Source organism: Wyeomyia smithii, chromosome 2 (genome assembly GCF_029784165.1).
Source record: "Wyeomyia smithii strain HCP4-BCI-WySm-NY-G18 chromosome 2, ASM2978416v1, whole genome shotgun sequence".
Taxonomy (NCBI): domain Eukaryota; kingdom Metazoa; phylum Arthropoda; class Insecta; order Diptera; family Culicidae; genus Wyeomyia; species Wyeomyia smithii.
In genome coordinates this window covers 268,080,937-268,102,695 of record NC_073695.1, presented here as the reverse complement: position 1 = coordinate 268,102,695, position 21,759 = coordinate 268,080,937, and the positions used below count along the sequence as shown (strand labels likewise).

General features: G+C 43.2%; 1 protein-coding gene across 4 annotated transcripts; it reads left to right on the top strand.

The window, feature by feature from the left end:
* LOC129722905 (mucin-17) lies at positions 1 to 21,385 on the top strand. Of its 4 annotated transcripts, XM_055676753.1 has the most exons (8): positions 1 to 215; positions 9,955 to 10,204; positions 10,440 to 11,859; positions 11,959 to 12,589; positions 12,667 to 13,476; positions 13,569 to 20,428; positions 20,489 to 20,609; positions 20,701 to 21,385. In XM_055676753.1, the coding sequence occupies exons 3-7, from the start codon at positions 10,521 to 10,523 to the stop codon at positions 20,506 to 20,508; spliced, it is 9,660 nt and encodes a 3,219-aa protein (XP_055532728.1). In that variant the 5' UTR covers positions 1 to 215; positions 9,955 to 10,204; positions 10,440 to 10,520; the 3' UTR covers positions 20,509 to 20,609; positions 20,701 to 21,385. The 4 variants fall into 4 exon arrangements, with proteins under 4 accessions (XP_055532728.1, XP_055532725.1, XP_055532727.1 ...); XM_055676750.1 differs by having other exon boundaries at positions 10,440 to 12,589; XM_055676752.1 differs by having other exon boundaries at positions 9,955 to 10,225; positions 10,440 to 12,589.
* Positions 21,386 to 21,759: the final 374 nt, after the last annotated feature.

The window sequence follows — 21,759 nt, the reverse complement described above, 5'->3', positions numbered from 1 at the left end:
GCCTCGAAGAAGCTCGCATCGGGAAAGGAAAAAATACTTCAAATTCTCGAAGTTGGATACGTTTTCTGGACGTTTTCAAACGCGAAACAATCGTGAAATATGTGCGTTTAATGGACAATAGTGTTTGTGCTTCGATTATCTGTGCGCAAAGCGTGAAAAAGCCTAGTCCGGTGAAGCCTTAGTGGAAAGCAGCGCTCTGGACAAAGTAGGAAACCGTAAGTAGTATCTGTTTTTCTTCCTTTTTGCGAAATTGATTTCTCGATGGCGAAGTGAAAAACGAAAGCCCTCGCTGCTGGCTATGGGCAATCGGGTTTTCTTGCCTGCCAATTTGACTACTAATTTTGGCGAGATCAAAAGCCTCTAGTTAGTACTTTAGCTAATTTTTTCCGTACGTATTTTGGGTGTACTCCGCCGCGATTATTCTATGTACATTCGTGTTGGTGATGTGAAAAAGTCATCAGCAATTTTTTCTCCATTCGTGGTACGAGTGTTTGTGTTGTTTCATCCAAGTAAGCACTTGGAATAAAGCTAGAAAAAAAAACGACAAGGAAAAATTGTTTTTGTGAGTTTTGCTTAATTTTGGTAATTTTCGTTTGGTTTTGCAGTGAAACCAGAAATATTAGAAAGCTTAAAAAAGGTAAAGTTGGCCATCGTCAAAGAACGGAATGGGTTAGTCTACCTTTACGATGAACGAAAAAAAATAGATAAAAAGACAACTACTAGAAGAAAGAAGTGTGCAAAGGGAATATAAGGTGGAAGAGAAGAGTGACGGGAAAAGTAAGAGAGTGGGGAAAAAAGATTAAAGAAGGATTGTGTTGCGACGAAAAGCGATGGCATTTTTCATCTCACGTAAATGTTCCCACGGATTGCGAGGAACTCTCCAACAACAGACCTACGGTGACCCTGAACCCGCGATAATTGCATTCGGGGATGGCTTGCGAGCCATTTTTATTACGCAACAAAAACAAGAGAGGTTCATGAAACGGGGTTCGAAATTGACTAGTTTTTTCACGTACCATTTGCTGCATTCTCTGCCATTTCTGAGTCAGTTTTCGTGGCTACTGCTGTTGGAGAGTTTGCCGATTTTCGTTGTGTCCGTGCAATGGTCAGAAAAATGAAATAGAAGTGCTCGACAAGCAATAACATTCCAGTTAACGCTGACGGTTTTTTATGAGTGTTAAAAGTTGCTGCAATGCTGATAGTGCAGCGATCGTGGCGGACATTTTCTTTTACATTAAATCAAGTCAGCAGTGTACATAGGCAGAATACAACATAAAATTCGCGAATCTAATTGCTGTTATCGGAATTCTTGTCTTCGCGGTCGTCTCTGTCTGGCCAACTAGGATCTGGCTTGCTACTCCATCTCGCGGATCGCGATTTGGTGCTGCTTTGATGAGTGAGTTGTGTGTGTGAAATATTACGCTTAACACGCAGCACCTCAAGCAAGTCCCCGTACGCACGCACACAGCTGCCTGCATGTAGAGTTGAGTGTTGATCGCGTTTGCATGTGTGCGTTATTTTTATAATAAAACCGAATTGAATTCATTTTTATCTTGTTACAATTTTTTGTCGCAACTCGCATCGTCGCAATTTTAAAAATAACGCCATCGTCCAATCTGGCAATCAATGCGTCTGCCTAGTGCGGAGGGAATTTTGTTGTTGCTCTTGCTTCCGGAAGTCATGCAAATTGTAATCGAACATCAGAGAAAAACAGTAATGGCGAAACAGAGGTGATTCGCATCCATTTTATTTTTCCTCTTGTTTTTTTTTTTTTTTTTTTTTTTTCAATGTTGCCCTAGTGGAACAGTGATCAAAACAACAGTGAAGAGAAAGAAGAACGAAGAAAAATTGATTTTGTCTGACTTCTCAACCCCCGCACTGTGATCGCAGAAAGCACGAAGCACAGACCATTGCTCCACCGCGATACGTGAGATAGTGTCAGCGCATGAAGTCGAACCAGCGGAAGAAATTGTTCTCAAGCGTCAAAGGATTTTCTCCAAATAATGGGAGCACAAAAACTTTCTTGAACGATTATCGCAACTTTTGCGTACTTCTATGCTTTTGTGCGACTGCGGAAGACGTGCGCCTCGGGGCTATAGTAGTAGTGTGAGACGACGGGGGCGACAATTGGAAAACAGATTGAATTGATTGAACTCTGCGCTCGAACGTTTGACTACTACAAGTACAGTTATTGCTGATCAAAAATTTTCATTCACTGTTGGCTCGATGTTAAGCACTCTGTGGTCAAAATAAAAAATTCTAAATGTGCACATTTTATGAATTGCTACAAGGGTATAAAATTCAGAATTATGTTTTCAAAAGCTTGGACAAAATGAAAACCATTTGGGCTCTAGAATAAAAGCAAACCCTTATGTGCTTCTTTTGAGAAACATTTGCCAGAACTTGATTCGAGCTTAAGGGAATGTTAACCACTTTTAGCGCGTTCGTTGAAAATTGAAATTCACAGTTTTTTTTTTTCATTTTACTGAAAATATTGCTGAGAGTGAAAATGTGTAGCACTGTTGTCAAAACCATTTCGTCGTTTTCAAAACTGGCTGTTTAATTGATCTAGCTCGAGCAGCTTTCATCGACTCTCCGTGTCATGACATAATGTCTTGATACATATCAAAAGCATACAAATTCTTTGCCATACACGATTCAATTGCTGTGAAAAATATGGAAATCCGTTTGATGTTGGCGCAGTTGCATAAAACGTTTTATGAGAAGCAAAAGCAATGCAGGTTGGCCTTCTCAAGGTTAAACGATGTACAGTTTCATCTCCCAAGGTTAAACGATGTATCAGTACATCTCTGTAGTTTTTTACGTGGAACTACGTTTTTGTCTTCTATACTGCCCATAAATGCAAAACATGAGATAAACCCCAAAAACTCTACATTACGTGTACTCTAAAAAATAACTAAAAAGCTATGTTTGTTGTTGAAATGATAAAAAAATTTAAATTTTGGTCAGGCCCACATTACAAATAAACGCAAAACAGGCTCAGAGGTAAAAATAACTAGTAGAAAATCATAAAAATTTTTTCATTAAAAGACCAGTTAAAGTGTACTAATAAAAAAAAAATAACCTTATTGCATATAAAAGTATTCTGCCAGATATAGATAAAATTTCGCATGACGCATGTTTTAAATTTTTGTTTTTTGATTGAATACTGGAGTACATGCTGTAAAATTGGAAGTCAAACTTGCAAATGTTTCATCAGATTTCAAACGATTATGAATAGCAATAACGAATATGTTGTTGGATAGATAAAATATGAGACGATTTTGTAGAAGCCACTTTGAGCGCACTGATTCGTATAGTGTCGTCAAGCTTCCCACAAACTATTATGGATACCTCATCTGCGTAGCCAATTACCTTATATTCTGCTAGCCTATGGAGGAGTTCGTCTACTAATAAAAAACATAATAAGGATAAAAGTATTCCTCCTTGAGAACAGCCCCCAATCGATCTTATAATTAGTTGCGCACCTCCCAGGTCAGCAGAAATTTCTCGATATTGAAACATCGCCATTATCCGTTATCCGTTACATAATTCTGAATTTTATTCAGGCCACTCGCTTCCAAACAGCTCAAACCTTCCTCCTAACTTTTGGTATGTAACGCAAAGTAACACTGGCTCTGAATAGTTCGGCCGTCAGAGGAATTAGCCCTACTTTTCCCTGTTGAAGTAATGCTGGGTAAATTTTTCCAGCAGATTTGTAAGGCTGAAAAGAACTCAATGCCCATTAAACCAATGCTTTGAGACAGGCATTAGTTGACCATATGTTCGCCTTACCTGTGCTTCACCAGATCCAGGTATCGACCCTGGAGAGTGAGCTCTCATCATTACTTCCAGTGTTTCAGAGGAACCTTTTTCGAGACTGCCTAGACCATTTGAGTGATCTTTTAAAAGAACTTTTTACATTCTAGCAGTTGTTGATTTCTAAACAGATCCGCTTCCAATCCTTTCGTTTGTCGCGTCTAATCTCTCTGTTATATTCAGTCAGAGCCTTCTTGTATTGGTTCCAGCCTGAAGTAACTCGCTCGATTGAACAACTGTCTGGACTTTTTCTTCAATTCTGCCAATAAAAACTAATGTCTTGAAAGAAAACATGCTGGTAAAGGGAACACGTACAGTACAGATCAAGCAGAGCGCCGCTGGTCTATGATTGCAGCGGTGAAGGTAACGCTGGCAAATGAAGTAAACTTGTCAAGCATGAACAAAAATTAATCTTTTTAAACTTTAACTTTGTTGAAATTGCTCATTGCTACGATTTTTTTGCTGGAACTTTTTGAAAATTTTGTTTGACATATCTTTCTATGTTACCCCATTAGTGATCCTATTCCAATTCCTTCCGTCTAGCCAATGTAAACATTCGCGAATGAACCTCCCTCGAAAATGAATGTTTTTAACATCGGCTGGGAGCTGATTCCATAAAGTAATTGCTCGCACGAATCTCGATAGTGAGAAATAATTAATTGTGGCAAAACAAAGGTCTGGTACGTGTGCCTCTGAAAAATCTGAGTTTTTCTGAAAGATAACGGGGACAATGATAAATTATTCAAAATAGAGTAGATATATACCGTGATTTTAGGTAAAGCATGAAAAGACCATCTCAGTAGTTACCTTTGGAGATATGAAACTCGAGAAAAGGTATTAATATTAAAAATCCAACGGACACATCCATTCAGCGCAATTCTTAATCTGTCGAAAGCAGCAATAAAGGCGTTTGATGTTAATTATAAGCCATAGGAAAAGTGGGGAAGTGGAAGTGATTTGAAAATTTTTACCGGAATGGACAGCATGCTTGCAGTTAGCCTTAACCCTTTATAAGGCAACTGGCAACTATATTGCAACAAACTATATTTTTTTCGCTGCACTAAGAATATTGTTTTTAAATTTGGCTTAACCTAAGCCTTCTAAAGGTGTCTTAGAACACTTCAGTTTTTTCTAGGACTGCTAGAAGTGAACAATATTCATTTTCGATTCATTTTTATGTAAACAAACCGTGATCTTGAAACGTCTTTAAGAAATTCATTTTTAATTTGGTGAAAATCCAACAAATTGGTAAGTTTTTCACCAGAAATTTTCTGTTTAAGACCTACTATGTTAGATTATGCAGTTATTTTTGTTAAAATGCATGGTGTGGACAAATTTCATAGTTCTTACTATTTTTTTTTTCAGGATACCACTTGAATAATTTTTTATTTCGATCTTTTCCAGCAAAATAAATAAAGTCCTAATGTTACATTCTAGTAACTATGATGTTTCATTTTTTCATAATCACAAGAAAGCAAGCTTGCAATGTAGCTGCAAATAAATTGCTTCCATCGTTTTTGGGGTTAACGGGCAGTGGCAACTATATTGCCACCAATGTTTTAGGGGTTGACGGGCAGTGGCAACCATATTGCCACCATTTTTTTCAATTGATTCAATAGTGAATTTTTAACAAAGGTGCAGATCTGTTGTTCCTCCTGTAAGGAATACGTTTTACTGAAGTTTATGTTCATTCCTTGCGTAGTTTCCACGGCCTTATAAAGGGTTAAGTGACGAATATCTGCGTAGATTTTTGAGCACTAGGTATTAATATGAGCATCCCAATCAAGATTGTGCTGGAAGGTGATCCCCAAATTGGAGATCTCATCAACATAAAGTAAAGTTTCACGATTGGAAATTACACTCGCTAATGAAGATGGATTTTCTCGTCGACTAATAAACATAACTTTTGTTTTGGAAGCATTTACAGAGAAAAGATTTCGTTCTGACCATCGAAAAATACTTTCAAGATCCGAATTAACGAGCAAAGCCATTTCATCAAGTGAAAAATTGACAGAGCAACAATAAAGCTGAAGTGCCTGAGAACTGTTGTCATTTATAAATCATTAAAAAGCAAACCGAATTCGATAGAGTTCCTTGCATTTCTACTAATTGAGATCGATCACAGAGGTAGGACCGAATAAGCTAAACTCCAAAGCCTTGGATGAAACACAAAGTATACTAATAGGACGGAATCTCCTAGATGGTCTCGAGGTACGATGCTGGTTTAACAAGCCGTAGGTTCGAGTCTTAGCTTGGGAGAGACTAGTGCGCTAGCCCCGCAATTAACCTGTTCACTAAACAGTCGGCTGCGAAGTCTGTGTATAAATAAACAGAAGGTCAAGTTCCGAATCGGAATGTAGCACCAAGGCTTTCCTTCATACTAATAGGACGTAAATTTTCTAAGGAGTTATTTCTATTGACATGTGACATGAAAAATCCGTTAGATGGCATCTATAAATTACGGAACTCACGGTTTAATTGTAAGAAACCCTAGAGAATCTATGCGATACTTGAGTGTTCATCCGAGCGATTCCAATTTTGATAGTGAAGGGTTTCGAATCCATTGGCAGGGCAGTCAACGTTTCGAATGTGAAGAACCCTAAAGAAACTACGATTTACAAATTATGACTTTTACAGTGCAAATTCATTCTGATTTTCCCGAAGAAATGAAGTTAAACGTCTTCGAGTATATTTATTTCAGTAGAGAAAAGCGACAAGGTTTTTACGTATCTAATCGACTAAAATTTGATACAACAAATTGATGTCTTGAAAGTAAAGTGTGTTTGAAAATTGCCTGGTTAACATGCATCACTTTGAAAAAGGAAAATCAATTCACAGCTTCAACCATGAATAAATTTCTGCTGCTTCATTTTTCGAAATTGCAGCTCAAGCTTTGAACAATTTTCCTAGCAAAAATTTATTACATGATAAAAATCAAAACTCTACAACAGTTGGATTTTGCCCCATCAAGACGCACTGCACGTAGGCTGGGAGCTCTCAAAAGTTCGATTACGTTTTCCTCCGGGCGACGGACAGTGTGCCAGTGTGTGAGTGAACTCGGTCCGCTTGACTCGCGAGTGAACGGCACACATTTCACGTTTCCAATTTCCTCACTGCTCGCGCCCGTCACTTCTCGACCGACGGAGCGACCCTGCCTCTGAAGTCCGTGCACTGCACGGTTTCCCTCGACCGACCGACCGACCATTTAGTGTGTGGCTGGTGTGATGATGATATACTGTGTGCTGCCCATGTACGATAGCAGCAGGTATGGTGGCAGGGTGGTAAACTGCGAATGTTCCGTTTCGATCGTTCGTTGTGGGCCGGGGTACAGCGACTGCACGTTCGTTCGTTTGTTCGTTCGTTCGGTGTTTCGTGTCAGCAATGGCAGCGGGACATTTGTGGAAAAGAGCAAACCGAGAGTGTGGCAGCAGAGTATCGCTGCGAGAGGAAATGAAATAATTTTTAAGGAAAGATAGAATGCGCATGTTTATTATTAATTTTTTTTTTCATCTTGTTTATTTGCCTGCTTTGTATGTTGTTCTTTTTATCACTTTTTTTTCTCCTGTCCCACTCAAGCACCACATACAGCAGTTTCGGATGTATGCAGTCTTATGATGACTGGAATGAGATGCGAGTTTGAAAATATGAAGTTCCTAGTCAGTGCCCTTTGAAGCGCTGCGTTTCGCAAGCCGATTTTGTTGGTAGTCGATCAATAAATGGTCTCTGTGCAGCAGCTTCGAACCGATTGGCGCTGTAAGCAGCCTTTTTTCAACCTCTCCAGGCGGAAAGAAGTTTTCGTTACTGTTATTGGCAGACATTGATATAAAATATTGATAGATTCACACGCAAGAGTGTCTAGTATCTAAAGTGGAAAGGGTATTTTATTCTATAAGAAAAAGTCATGTTTTGTTGGAGAAGTATTGTAACTGCAGTAACAGTAACTTCTTTCAACTAATTAAAAATAAAAGGGGTTGGAGTCCCCAAGAATACACAATGATTGACTGATCGAATATCGAATTTATGTAAGGGTTTCGATAATTGTACGGATTTTAATGTTCATTTTTTGGACCATTCGATACGTTTTTTTTTATAATAGGAAGACACTGCTGTCTGTCGAGCAGTTAAAAGTTATAGAGCGAGCTGTGAGAGTTTGCATAATGCTTTGTTTCCACGGCAATTCAGACAAATTCAACATGACCACTACTTTTCTTGGCACCCTTATTTACATTTCCCGAGAGGTTCTTGAGCTCCTGCGATTTTCAACCCGCTTTCTGTTATAATTTTGCAACCCTATCAAAGAGTCTAGTGAGTTTAGCAATCTTCTTGAATGACAGACCGTTAAAAATATGTTGTTCGAGTTCGAGAGTAGTTTTTTTTTTCTTGCAACTATTTGCTATTCTCTTAATTAAAACACCACTTGATTCCAATGCAAATTTCAAGAAACTTACTGGAGCATCTTGGGTGCTTGGGTGCCGTATTATTTTTTTTTGTCGTTCCACCATCAACGTCCTTCAACTCGCATCTTCATGCAATCGAGAGTAGTTGCCATCAACACCGCGGCGGTGTACGTGTCATATTGAACTCTGCGAGTTCGTTCTCTTTTCCATCCAGCAGCACAAAGGCACTGGAACATTTCATTACCTTTTCATCATCGCTAGTGTTGGTGTAAGGTAACTGTGTGGATACTTTTCCACAGGTTATTATTTCTCTTCTTGCCCCGTTTAGTTAGCCTGTTTGTGGCTTGGTCGAAGATTGTGAGACCCTAACTAGCGGCATACGCGAAATTTGCACTCCGTTTCCACTTTTCGCAGGCGATTCGTTTTGTAATCTTCTTTAGATTCATTTTTAGTTGTTGGGCCCGAATGTCCATTACCACACACAGACACCATCAAACAAAAACGACGTCCACTCTTCCAAATAGTGAGGCTACTGACATACTGAGGCGTCAAATTATATTATTATATGAATTCTTCCATTGAAGATTTGTTTGCTGCTTCAAGCACAGTAAATCACGTTTTTAGTAAACATAGAGATTTTTTTATAAAGTCAGTTGCGCTACAGACGTAGTTAAAAAATATAAGAAATTATTCTAAATTTTAAACCCGCTGACCCAAAGTAACGTTCAACTAGTTTATGATATCTGTTCAGTATGTTAGGCATGCAATATCAATCAAAAATACCAGTGTTATTTTCCTGACGACCTGAAAATTTTTCCCGATATTTTCTATATTTAAGACCAAAATAAAACGAATAAAAAGCACCTGGCGATATCAGGTTTAGTCTGAACATGGTATTACTGCACTAACATTTTTATACATTTTAACATTTTGTTACCCGAAAATGTATTCTATTTGCTTTTTTTTTCAATTACCAAACCAAAACAAAGCAAATGTAAAGCACCTCGCGATGAAGATTTTGTCTGAACAAGGTATTACCGCGTAAGTATACGCGCGTCAAAACACTACTCGTTCTGTTTCGCCGCCTCTACCGACGCGTCGTTGCCGCTTGAGTATGACCGGTTTGAGCGTTTCATATAGAAGTTCGAAGAAGTAGCTCGGACGCTTTTGCGACGCTTCTTGCTTCGCTTCATTTGACGCCTCAGTATGTCAATAGCCTGAGACGCTGCAGAGAATCTGGTTCGTCCAACAGAGCGAACTTTTCTCTGAGGACGAAAAACTTAGCTTCTCCTGAGCTGGAGACTTTTGCAAGACGAAAGTACAAACACGACAACGAAAACCTGTGAAAATGACTAAACGTTCCAGAGGGCTTCGAAAGGCAAGCAAGAGAACCAAACTGTCAAGAGTCGAATGCAGTTATGTTTATTTCCGCCTGTCTTCTGCTCCTTACCCCACGTCCAGTCGAGTTGAGGTTAAAACACATTTGCACACCCTGTGTTGAGTGTTGTAATGTAATACGAAACGATTGAGCAATGAGACACAAGCGGGGTACCTTCGTTTTGTTTACCAGCTCCTCAAATAGAAACAGATGCTGGGTTTGCTTCGTTTTGGAAAAGATGACGCAGACCGCGCATTAATCTGTTGCGAAGCGCAGACATTTTGCTTTACACTTCAAAAAAAAAAGATCTCTGGTTTTGCATAGAATGCACTACATTGCCTTTATTCATTCTCATTGCAGATCCGCGGGATATCCTGATATGTACCACTTTGTCATGGCCGTTATGTCCGTATCAATACCAAACACTAGAGGCCAACCGACGATTCATAGCATAGGTGATCCTCCCTCGGCGACAAACACACTGCCGCGTTATCAAGTAGTACCATCAACAAAACAACAGTTAGAATCCTTCGGGCCCGGTCACAGCGCGTAGATACACGCCCCAAGCCAGGGCCAAAACGAGGACAAAGTTCCGTTTATTATCATCAAGGTATTTGTTTATTTGCTTAAGGTAATATTTAGTTTCATTGTTGAAAGACTGCTTTTTTGTTTTGCTGATAAGCGTAAGAATGATGTGACATAAATGCACATTTGAGAAGGCGAGTAACCGTATCGGCCACCGACCCGCCGTCGATAGAAGCGGCCCTTTTGTAGGCGAACGACTGAAGATATGCATTGTTTACTTGAAAATAATATGAACCTTTTCTCTTGTTTTTCGATTTCAGCAAATTTTGCCGTTTCTAGTGGAAGGAAGAGTATTCAGTTAGTGTTGATTTAAGGGGTGTACCGCGTACCGAAAGAAAGCCATGTCTGCGACGTCGTCGTCGTCCAGCCAAAATACCAACAGCAACAATAATCCCGGCAATGTGCTCTCGTCATCATCGTCTGCGGCGTCGAACATCGTCATTCTGGAAAATCAGGTCCTGGATAGTAACGATGTAGTGGCCGCAGCCGGTCTCCAACAGTTGTCCAACGCCGGCACGCTGAAGCTGACAAGAGACTGTGCGGTGCAGTATTCGAATTTAATGAATAGCTACACAGCGAGTAGCAATAGTAACACTAGTGGTAATAGTAGTGGAACAACGATCGTGGGCAACAGTAGCACCCAGATGAATACAGTGAACATTATACCGGGAGACGCCAATCAGGCCAGCTCGCGAGTGCAGGTGCTTAGCAATGTACAGCTGGTTTCGAAAGGTGGCTCCCAACCATCTACGTTCAGTTACGTTGATGCTAGTGGTAAGAATTTTAACGTTCTTACAACCACCGGCAAGATCGGCAGTAACAAGCTGATAAGTGTACCAATTACAAAAGTGAAAACTTTAAATCACATTGGCGGGCAGCAGCAGCAACAGCAGGCGCAAATCGTTTCGTCTTCTGTGCAACAGCAGAAAGTGACGGTTCCACGCAGTATCCAGTTGGTAACAAGGATTCCAAACTCCACCATTTCCGTCAGCAATGGACGTGTTTCGCAAATCGCTTCAGCGATTTCATCACCTCCACAGCCAACGAATCAACAGCAATTTACCATACAGCAGTACCCGGATTCCGGTGCTAGTTTTCCGACCAGCACAATTATCACTACCTGTGCTAATACTGTCAGTAAAACCGTACCGGCCAAGTGTAAATCTGCTGCGGCATCACTCAGAATGATGCCAAATGCAACTGTCAATCAACTTACATCCAAACCACCCTCGGTGGGAAAAGGAATGAGCGTTAGTCTGAAGAATGTCCGGACCAACTCCAAAGCAGCGGCGGTATCCAGTGTAAACTCGCCACAGTATTTTGTAAAAAGTTCAACTAACGGGGCAGTGCAACAGCTAGGTGGAACAACCTCCATCTACACAACATCCCCGGCCCAAGCGGTCTACCACAATCCGACACCTCATCCAATTTCTCAACCAGTGTCGAATCCTTTCGTAACAGCTTATAGCAACACCGGAAAGGGACGAAATGTCTACAAAACATCAAAAAATCAATTGATTACATTGCAGCAACAACAGCAGCAGCAGCAGCATCAACAACAGCAACCACTACAATCATCTCCGCAACGCTCTGTGACACCGTCACCCAGCAGCGGGTCGATCAGTACAATACCGCAGAACTCAGGGTACGGTGGCAGTGCAGCGTCAACTTTGGTTCAAGGTAACAATCGTTATCATCCGAGCTACTACTCAGCCCCACAATCCCCGTCCAACCAAGCCAGCAACATCAACTATAAAACATTTAATCATCTCTACACAGGCGTTCACTCGTCCTCGACAGGGGCGTACGACTCAACGATCGGTGCGTCATCGTCTGCGGTAGATCACCATGGTCCTGTAGTTCCCTCGATGACGGTAACTGGTTACAGCTCATCGACGGGTAAGGGTAAAAAATATACGACAATTGTGAACAATGACGTGTCAGCGTCCCCGGTTAAGGCTCGAGGAGTCGGTCGAGGTCGAAACAATAGTCTATCGAGCTATCAGCAACAACCATCGGAACCGGGCTCCTATCAACGCTATTCAGCGTCCCCGTCAAGACCCACGCAACAGCAATTCCATCCACCGCCGCTGACCAGTAATGCCGTAACCACTCTAGCCGGGGGAACTCGTGATGATCAAATATTTATCAACGGGCAACAAATGACGGACGAAGCATCGGCTCGTATACTACAGAGTTTGGCAAACAAAACACCGGATAGTGGAGGAAAGTACAGCTGTAAACAACAGCAAACGTTTAATTTTTACGGCTCAGAAAGCTTTCCGCAAAGTGCCAGTAATCGTACCGGTGGTGTAATGGTGAACCTTAGTAATCCAACGCCGCCAGGAGTCGTGTATGATCCAAGTGATTCTCGGTTCTACGAGGAAAAATCGGAAGGCCGACGGTCCAGGTAATTTTCCAACATTCCCTATCACAGGTGAATTTCATGACTAATGATTTTTTTTTTCGTTTTCTATTCTCTAATAGCACATCGGAAATCATAACCTACGCAGATAACATTCCGCTGCGCGAAGGTTTTCCGGCCTCCTACACCTATAATCATCGTGACGACGATGATCAAATAGGAGAGGAAGTGCGGCCAGCTCCGGTTGACACCTCACACGGACTCCGCTATCACATCCTGCAGGCAGTACTCCAAGATCATACATACGTGGCTGTTGGTCCGGAACTAAAGCTACCGGAACCACCACCAGCAGTAATGTCTTCTGTACCATTGGCGTCGGCCACTACACAATCAATGCAAAACCAGTCCTCTCAAATGTTAGCACGGCTGCCGACTCAAACAACCTCCAAACTTCAGTCTAGTTTATGCTCGTCATCCGCTGGCTCCGTACCATACCCCTCAGTCATGTTGTCGCAATCTCCATCGTCACATCCTACAACGGCAGTCTCTGTTTCGGCCGGTACAACCGCAATCCCGTCAGCCTCCGTACCGGCTCCTCTCACCCAAATGAGCCTAAGTACGTTGGCCGCAATAACCGCATCTCAACCGGGCAGCTGTGGCATCAGTAGTAGCAGTGTCCCGTGCGGTGGGAGCACATTGGATCTCTACCAGCGATCGTCAGCGACAGCGGACGTACCTACGATGGATGCGCAGGATGACGATGCCAACTCGGTGATCAGTACGGGGTCGCGAAACTTGAACAGCACCGAAAACGATCTGGGTGAAGAAACCGAAACCGCCCCGGAGGGCGAGGGTGAGGATGATTCCGTTACCCGTTGTATCTGTGATTTAACGCATGACGATGGTTACATGATTTGCTGTGATAAGTGCTCGTAAGTAGTTTTTGCATCTTATTCTAATCATATCAATTTCTTCTACCTAGTTTTAAATGTTAAACTTATTCTCTGTTTAAATTGTTTTACAGCGCCTGGCAGCACGTCGATTGCATGGGCATCGATCGGATGAACATCCCGGACGAATACAACTGTGAGATGTGTCAACCGAGGCCGGTAGATAAAGCACGAGCCCGTCTGCTGCAGCTAGAGAAACGCAAGGAGCAGTCGCTGTTTCTCGCGAACAACAACCTGCAGTTACCGGTCGCCGATTCTGCCGTAAGTAGTTCCAACATAATCAATTCTCAGTCTGGAACAGGAACAACCGCCAGTTCGGGAAGCGGGAAAGGTGCAAATCAGTATACCACCGGCAAAGCGGTTGCTGGTTCGAAAAAGAACAAATCTGCCGGAGGAAGCGGGAAGAAGAAAGCGAACGACGGCAGTCCTGCAGCGAGTAAAAAGAATAGTAAGAAATCATCTGACAGCAGTTCACTGAACCGGGTCAACGGAAAACGGAAAGAACTTAAAAAACCATCGAAGAAAAAGGTTAAATCAAATGAACCAAATGCGGAGAAAATGAGCAACATGATACGAAACTGGATCGATAACTACGAACGTGCCATCACAAATCACTACTCGCCGGAGCTGAGAGCACGTTTGCAGGCGTTCGGTAAAATGCAATCACAGAATCCACTGTTGAACTCCGACCGGTTAATTCCAGCGATGGAGGTGATGAATTTGCAACAAAAGTGCACCACCGTGCCACATGCGGGAGGCAAAATTCTGATCAGCACCGGTGATATTGAACCACGAGCACCGATAATCGAAATTAGGGGAAAGTATATGCTCTCTTCGCAACACAAGCCGCTTCAGTCGCTGTTTAATATGGCCGCCAACGGTAAGTTGGCAAACAACAAGAATGCCGGACCTTTCTTATTCCTGTACCAACTAACGCAAGGGGGGATGGAGTTATGTGTCGATACGAGGACATATGGTAATGACGCAAGATTCATCCGTAGGTCATGTCGACCGAATGCAGAAATTCTTCACAACATCGAGAAAGGAGTAGTCCATCTGTATATTGTTTCCACTGCGAACATCAAAGCGAATACGGAAATCACTATCAAGCACGACGAACAGTTGATTCAAAGGGTTGGCGGAGTGGTTATTCTGACGCACACAACTGTCACGAATCTCTGCGCCTGTGGTCTAATCAAAGAATGTCAATATTCAGCCCAACTGAGTGATGGTTTGTTTCCCACACAAGCGGCGCCGCCATCAAGTCTAGGAGGAGTGCCTACTGGAGGAAGTACCGTTGGAGGTTTACCACCGACGACAATTGGACAGGTTATGCCATTTACGTCTAGCGGCACAGGTAAACCATCCAAAAGTAAGAAAAATAATGGTGCTCTCGTGGGTGATAACGAAAAGAAACCGGCAAAGAAACGAAACAGTCGTTCAACGAGTTCTAGTGCCGAAGCCCGCCTAAGATCCATCTCGTCAAGCGGTGAAAGTGTTAATGAAATGATGTTGTACGCCCAACAGCAGCAGCAATTGCATCTTCAACAACAGCAAGCATCCCTGCAGCAGCAACCATCTCTTTCACCTGTGCCACAGCAATCTCAATTTCAGCAAATATCTTCTCAGCATCTCATCTCACAACAGCTGCCACAAACAGCGTTGCATTATATTCATCATCAGCACCAGCAACAGCAGCAACAACATCAGCCAACGATTTCAAACCATCCAGTTTATATGTATAGTCCCTCACCCACACATCAACCGACAATGACGTTGGCGCCTCCTGCGCACCACCCAGTGCATCCTCAAACACCACCCCCTTCAAGTCCCGTCATGGGAATGACCAATAGGCCTGGATTTTACACCGAAATAAAGTCACCACTCAACTCACCGCCACTAAATCTGAGTGGTCCACCGCCCCTGGTTATCCCAGCAATGGCTTCACCTGTCAAGTCAATGCTTCAACTTCAAATGTCACCGGTGCCCAACCAATCTTCTGCTCCAGTACCATTAACCTCTCAGCAGCACGATCATCATCAAATCCTCCCAGCGATAGTCAATGCACCCACGCAACAGACCCAACAGCCGTTGGAACAAATACCACTCGAATCGATTACCCACCAGCAGCACTATCAACAACAACAACAAATAATGGAGGACATTTTGAGGATCAAAATCAAATCCCCGATCGCAAGTCCAATAAAACAGGAAGTAGCACCTCCTAAATCACCGGTGCAAGCCAGCATGCTATCACCCCCTCCGCCTCCTCCCATTCCGATTGCCCAGCGTATACTCAGTGCGGAAACGTTGAAAAGTGAACTCTTCCATTCCCATCAACAACCGCAAGCGCAAGTACAGCAGCGTCAGCCGGTAGTGCATGTTCCACCGTTGGCGAATCTGCGCCCGCAATCCCCGGTGAAAACCGAATTTCCCAAAATAGAAGTAAAGCAGGAACATTCCCTCCTGCTCTCTCCGCCACGATCTGTGATCTCGTCAGCAAATCCCTCTCGCTCACCAGTTGATGTTAAAATCGAACAACAGGAAATTAAGAAAGAACCCGATTTACAAACCGCAAAAATAGAAGATCCCCAGCCATCGGCTGTGCCGAAAGTGGAACCCAGTGAGCAACCGTGTTGTCTTTCGCCAAAACGGGAACCTTCGCCGACTCCTGTGTTAGACGATAGCAAAGAAGATATCGTTCCCATGGCCGCAACTGCGAGTGACACTACTCCATGCGACAGTGCACCAAACACCCCAGTCAAATCTCAACCTCCATCCGCCGTAACGACTCCCGTTGCTTCCGGTTGTCCTACTGGAGATAGTAACAGAGGTAGCAATAATAACAGTACCAACAGTTCTCCTCATTCAACATCCCAGCATCACACTGGCAGTAGTAGTAAAAAGAAAGCCAGTAAGGACTCCACTAAAGAGCATACCGCTGACCCCGTGAAAGAGGAGAAAAAACCCTCACGAAAGCTAACTCGAGAGGAACGAAAAATGGAAGCCATCGTTAAGGCGTTCGAAAAAATGGAACAATCGCAACAGCGCAAACAGGAGCTCAAAGAACAGCGTAAAGAGGGCAAGCGACGCAGTGTATCGTCTTCAACGCCTGACGAAAGTGGTGCTCCCGGGAGTGCAGTGTCAGGGCCGGCATCAGCAAAAAAGAAATCTCTCAGCTCGCAGCAAAAGCGGAAGAAAAAGAAAAGCAAATCACTCAGTCAGCACTTCGGATCTCCCAATCAAAGTCGAAAGAAGAAAGTGTCCAAATCATCGAAAACGCCGTCATCATCGAAGAAGCGAAGCAGCTCATCTGCACAGCAAAACACCCGTCCACAAGAGAGCAGAGCGGCAGAGTTACTGTTAACTTTGTCGCAAACAAATGAGCAGGAGCGAAAAACGGAACAACAATCCCTGTCGCAGTCCTATTTTGGTGATGATGTACAACCTGTTGCGACTGATGATGCAGCAGAAAGCTCGACTATTAACCTCACAAATACCACCAGCAAACAAAACAGTGAAAATGAAACACAATCACCGTCGGAGACCAGTATTCCCAGCTTACCGTTACTCAGTTCTGCCTGTATGCTAATAGAGGCAGCTGTAGGTCCACTGGAACAAGCATCCAGCACGACTCCGACGGAGCAAGATTTCAAATTTCCACAAAAGGCGAAAACTAAGAAAAGCATGAGTCGCGAGTGGTTAAGTGGTCAAGCAACTGGTGGAGAATCACCTGCAACTCTTTCGTATCGGAGGACAACACCAGATCAGGATTCCGGCTATATGAGCGAGGAGAAAACTCTGGACTTCCGACGGGGAATACTAGCGGATGATAGTATATCCACACCACTGGGAGTGGATGTAGGAGAGCCAAACATTTGTATTATGGCGAAAAAGGTGGAAGAATTCATTGCTCAAAATTCCCCCCAATCCGACGAAGTTAGTGGTCACAAGTGGGATGATAAAGTTTCTTCGGCAGGCAGTTTAACTTGTCTCACAGCTGCCGGTTCTCAAGAGCAACATCAAACTCCAACAAGTGGTGGTAACGTATCGGAGAGTGCCTCCGTTAAAAAGCGATGGCTGCGACAAGCCATTTCCGAAGAAACTGATGAACTAATGCATGCCTCAAATTCTCCACCACCACCGAATGGGTTTACTACTCCACTGAAGAAACGACGCGTAATACGACAGTCAGAGGACGCACAGCAAACGCAAAATCAAACGTTTATGGCTGCTCAAAAAATTGACTTCGCTGGTACGATACAGCAGCAAACCATATCACAACCGATAACGAGTAGTCCACAGCATAATTACCACGAACCAAGTCTGTATTGGTCTAACACGGGTCCACCTCCGCTGACATATTCAGCACGTTCTCATTCGATGCTCGATGAAAAGCAAGCTATGGATCTCTCGCGAACAGCTCCGATTCGAATAGCGCAGCAGCACATAGTTCCTCGTATTCAACCGTATAAAATTGTCCCTATTGCACAAGCCCTGACGCCGTTGCATTTTACTGATCCGGATCCACTGCCGGTACCACCGGTAACCGTTCAATCTCATCTTCACCACCATCAGTTGCTATCCCGGGAACCACAAGAACTGCAAAGACTTGAGACAACGCCCGTCGAACGAACTTACGAACCTCTTCCGCCACCATCTGCAATGGCAGCAATGGTTCCAGCATCGCTGATACCGCCCGAATTGCAACCAATTAATGTAGTAACTCCGGTTTCGTCGGAAGCCATGCAACAACCTCAACAGCAAGCTCGAATCGACATGAGCTACTCCGCTTTACCTGTGTATCATCAACAAGTCAACCCAAGTTCGGTTGTAACTTCAGCGCCTATACCACCCGTTCGAAACATTACACGGAGCAAAGGAAGCAAAAAGTACATCGCTAGTCCGGCAAAATTTCAGCAACCACCGTCACCAGCCGATTCTCAAAGTAGTTGTTCCGTAACGGAAACACCAGAAAAAAACTCAAATCTCAGCAGTAGTACGGAGAATAGTGCGGTTAATTCCGACATTGACGAGGAGCAGCAGTCTGTGATTCGTGCAACCATATCCGATCAGCAAGTTCCCATGGGACAATCTATAGCTATCGGTGAGGAAGCAGTTATCCTTCAACAAACCGAAGCTGAAGAACCAATCGGTACGGCACCAGACGACGGTACTAAAGAGTATGATCCTGTGGTGGAGGACGTTGTGATGGAAAAGGAGGAGACTTTCATGCAGGAAGAACAGGTCGTATCTATGGGTGAGGTCTTTGTCGAGCAAGAAGTAGTTCCGATGGACACTAGCGGCGAAACAGTCACAAACGATGACAGTGATTTATTGGAATCACAGGAAGGAGAATCGTTCGAACAACAGCAAAAACGTCCCCTAACACCCGTAAATGTATCCGTTGTTGCTCCTCTAACAACCACCATTGTTGAGAATATCAAAGCGTTGAATGGTCGAGATAAGCCAACACTTCTGGCAGGGGATCGCGACGAAAATGAGTTGGAAGATTTACAGAAAGTAATCGCATCGTTTCATTCCGAAAACATAATGAATCTAATTTCTCGAAACAAAAAGACCAAGAAAAGCACTAGCCGCGAAGGTAGCGGGGAAGACAGACCACGAACAAAAAGACTACCCAGGAACAGGCAACATGCGATTAGTGTTGCTGTTTCACCGCCTCCAAAAGCTGCAATACCTGCCGTACCGCAGGTAGGCATGATGGGTGAAATGGAAGCAGTAGAAGAAATAAAGACATCGGTTGAAGGTGTTGAGATTTCAACGACAATAGCTGAAGCGTCAGTTGCTCTTTCACAGCCAGTTGTCCAGCAACCAACGTTCGAATCAGCTGTCTCTGCAATACCTGTCCTAACGAGAACTTATTCTCAACCGTCGTGGTTATCGGCAACTACCGAAACGTTCCGAGAGGTTGGATCTGAAGTACGAAGTTTGTCGAGCCTTCGGCCGGACATTCCCCCAATTAGCTACAACTCACCAAGCACGTATCAATCGACAGCGGCAAGAAATCTGCTCTCATCACTTTCCGTTGGCTCCGAGCCACTGTCCACTTTGGGAAGCTATCGAACAGGAACGTCATCGTTCCTCGATTATCCGAAGCCGTCGATAAATAGCATACCGGCTGTCGTCGGTGCAACAACTAGCATATACCAGTATCGCCCATCAACTGAGATCAGTACTCTGTTGGAGAAAGGTTTCTCCAGTTCTAGGCCATCCAGTTTCTCAACGTTGTCTTCCAGCTCCACCATCATCGGAACGGAACGGACCGGAACTGCTGTCATTAGTAGCAATACTAGTATCGGTACTAGTAGCAGCACCATTCTTTCGTCCTCTACTCTTGGTGTTAGTCCCAAAATAACCGAAAATTTGTCAACTCTCGGTGGCAGCAACAACGCTACAAGTTATCCGAAAATTTTCACTAAAACAGCAAGTTCAGATCCACGGTTAAATCCAGCGCTGACGGTTCCGGAACCAGTGACTCCAATCACACCAAAGCGAAAACTTTCCATCAACGAATACCGTCAGCGAAAAATGCAATCCTGTCCGGCTACATCCACCTCTTCGGTAGCTTCGTCTTCCATGGAAGGAATGATAGCCGCAGCTAGCAGTAGTACAGCGCCATCTTCAGCCTCCTCTAGCAATAGCAATAGCCGCGACGGCAGTAACCTAATCAGCAGCAGTCTGGAAAGCAACGATGTCAGTTCGTCCATCAGCAAGGAGTTGAATCTCGAGTTGGAACTGGAACTCAGCAGATCAGAAGACGAGGAGTCTGATGCAGCTGCCAGTAAAGGTGTCATGATTGAACTAGAGGAGCACGTTTCCGCCACAGAGGTTCCGATAGTGACGGATATGGAAGAAACTACGGTAGTAATCGCCGCAGCTAGTGAACCCACCTCAAGCAAGGATGATGCAGGTATGTTCGAATCATGGCCCTGTTCGTATTTTTTATGTAACGATATTTCTTTTATTTTAGTGCAAAGTGAAAGAAATTAAAACTCAAGCTTAGTGTTTAGTCTTCAACTGTCAACGGAACGCGAAGTTTCTATGTTTCAGTTTCAAATACCATAGGAAGCGGATAGCGCGAATTGTTTATGGTACGTTTATTTTTTTAGTATAAATCGACAAGTCGATTTACGGTGGATTTCTTTTTCGAACGTTAAACAATAATGGTTTCTTTTAAAACAGAAGCGCCTTTTTTCACCCGGCATTGGTTACAACAACGCGCAGCTGATGTGGTGGTAAATTGACAGATTGCAACCGTCCGGCTGATGAGTTCCTGACTGGATGTCGAGCGCGGATAGTATCGGGCTAATATTACAGCAAGCTAAACCAAAAACGGAATCACGACGAAATTTGACAACCCTGTAAGAACAACAACAACTACTACAACAACAACAGCAAGGTAAACTACTAAGATAAACACTAATGAAGTTCGAAGGTGACGCTGGCAGTCGAATTCGAATTACCACAATTTATGTAACTGGCAGGAAAAGCTAGTATTAAGCATGAAAAAATGATGCTACTGCTGCTGTCAAAAATTACATATTAGCATACAACAACAAGTATGAATTGAGTCAAGAGGGACCTACTTCTTGTGGAAGTAGCGTAATAGTAGTACTAGTAATAGTAGTGGTAGTAATAGCATTCGGTAACTGCAAGCATCCATTGAGTAACGCTTGCCAAGATTACGTAACCGTATAAATACGTTCATCGCCGACAGCTCACAGCATTTGTATGGAAGCCATGTTGTAAATAGTTTCTTACGATAATAGCACTGTGTAATTAAAATCCATCTCTTTCCCAAATTTATCTTGGTTTTTTTGCGCCAGGTAGTGTTAATCTTGGGGATAAGACGATCGACTGTTTAAAATTGTTGTGTTTTTTTACGAAATGGCATACCACAATTTGTTGAACGTTCACCGATTTTATTGAGTTGAATTTGCGTAACAACAGTACGCGGCTGTTGATTTTGATTACTAGACAAACTTTTTTCCTTTGAATGTATAACTGAAGCTTGTTTCAAGTGTATTTAAGATATCTTCAGTTTGGTCACTGTAAATAACGATTATGTGTTGAACAAATACAAACGAATGATAACTAATTGAATCGTAAAGACTGATTACGAAAGTTGTGAGGCTGTGGGCATTTTGCACATGCAGCAGCGTCTATTAGCGTGCAGTGTAGTAGTAGAGTTACGAGAAGACTATCCAGCGGTAATGTGTTTAAGCCAGTTTTTTTTTTTTT

Bases quoted from the DNA above. Each gene is read 5' to 3' on its own strand.
- LOC129722905 (XM_055676750.1), top strand. From the start codon at position 10,521: ATGTCTGCGACGTCGTCGTCGTCCAGCCAAAATACCAACAGCAACAAT. The intron at 12,590-12,666 runs GTAATTTTCCAA...ATTCTCTAATAG, and splicing joins TCGGAAGGCCGACGGTCCAG to CACATCGGAAATCATAACCT. The intron at 20,429-20,488 runs GTATGTTCGAAT...CTTTTATTTTAG, and splicing joins CTCAAGCAAGGATGATGCAG to TGCAAAGTGAAAGAAATTAA.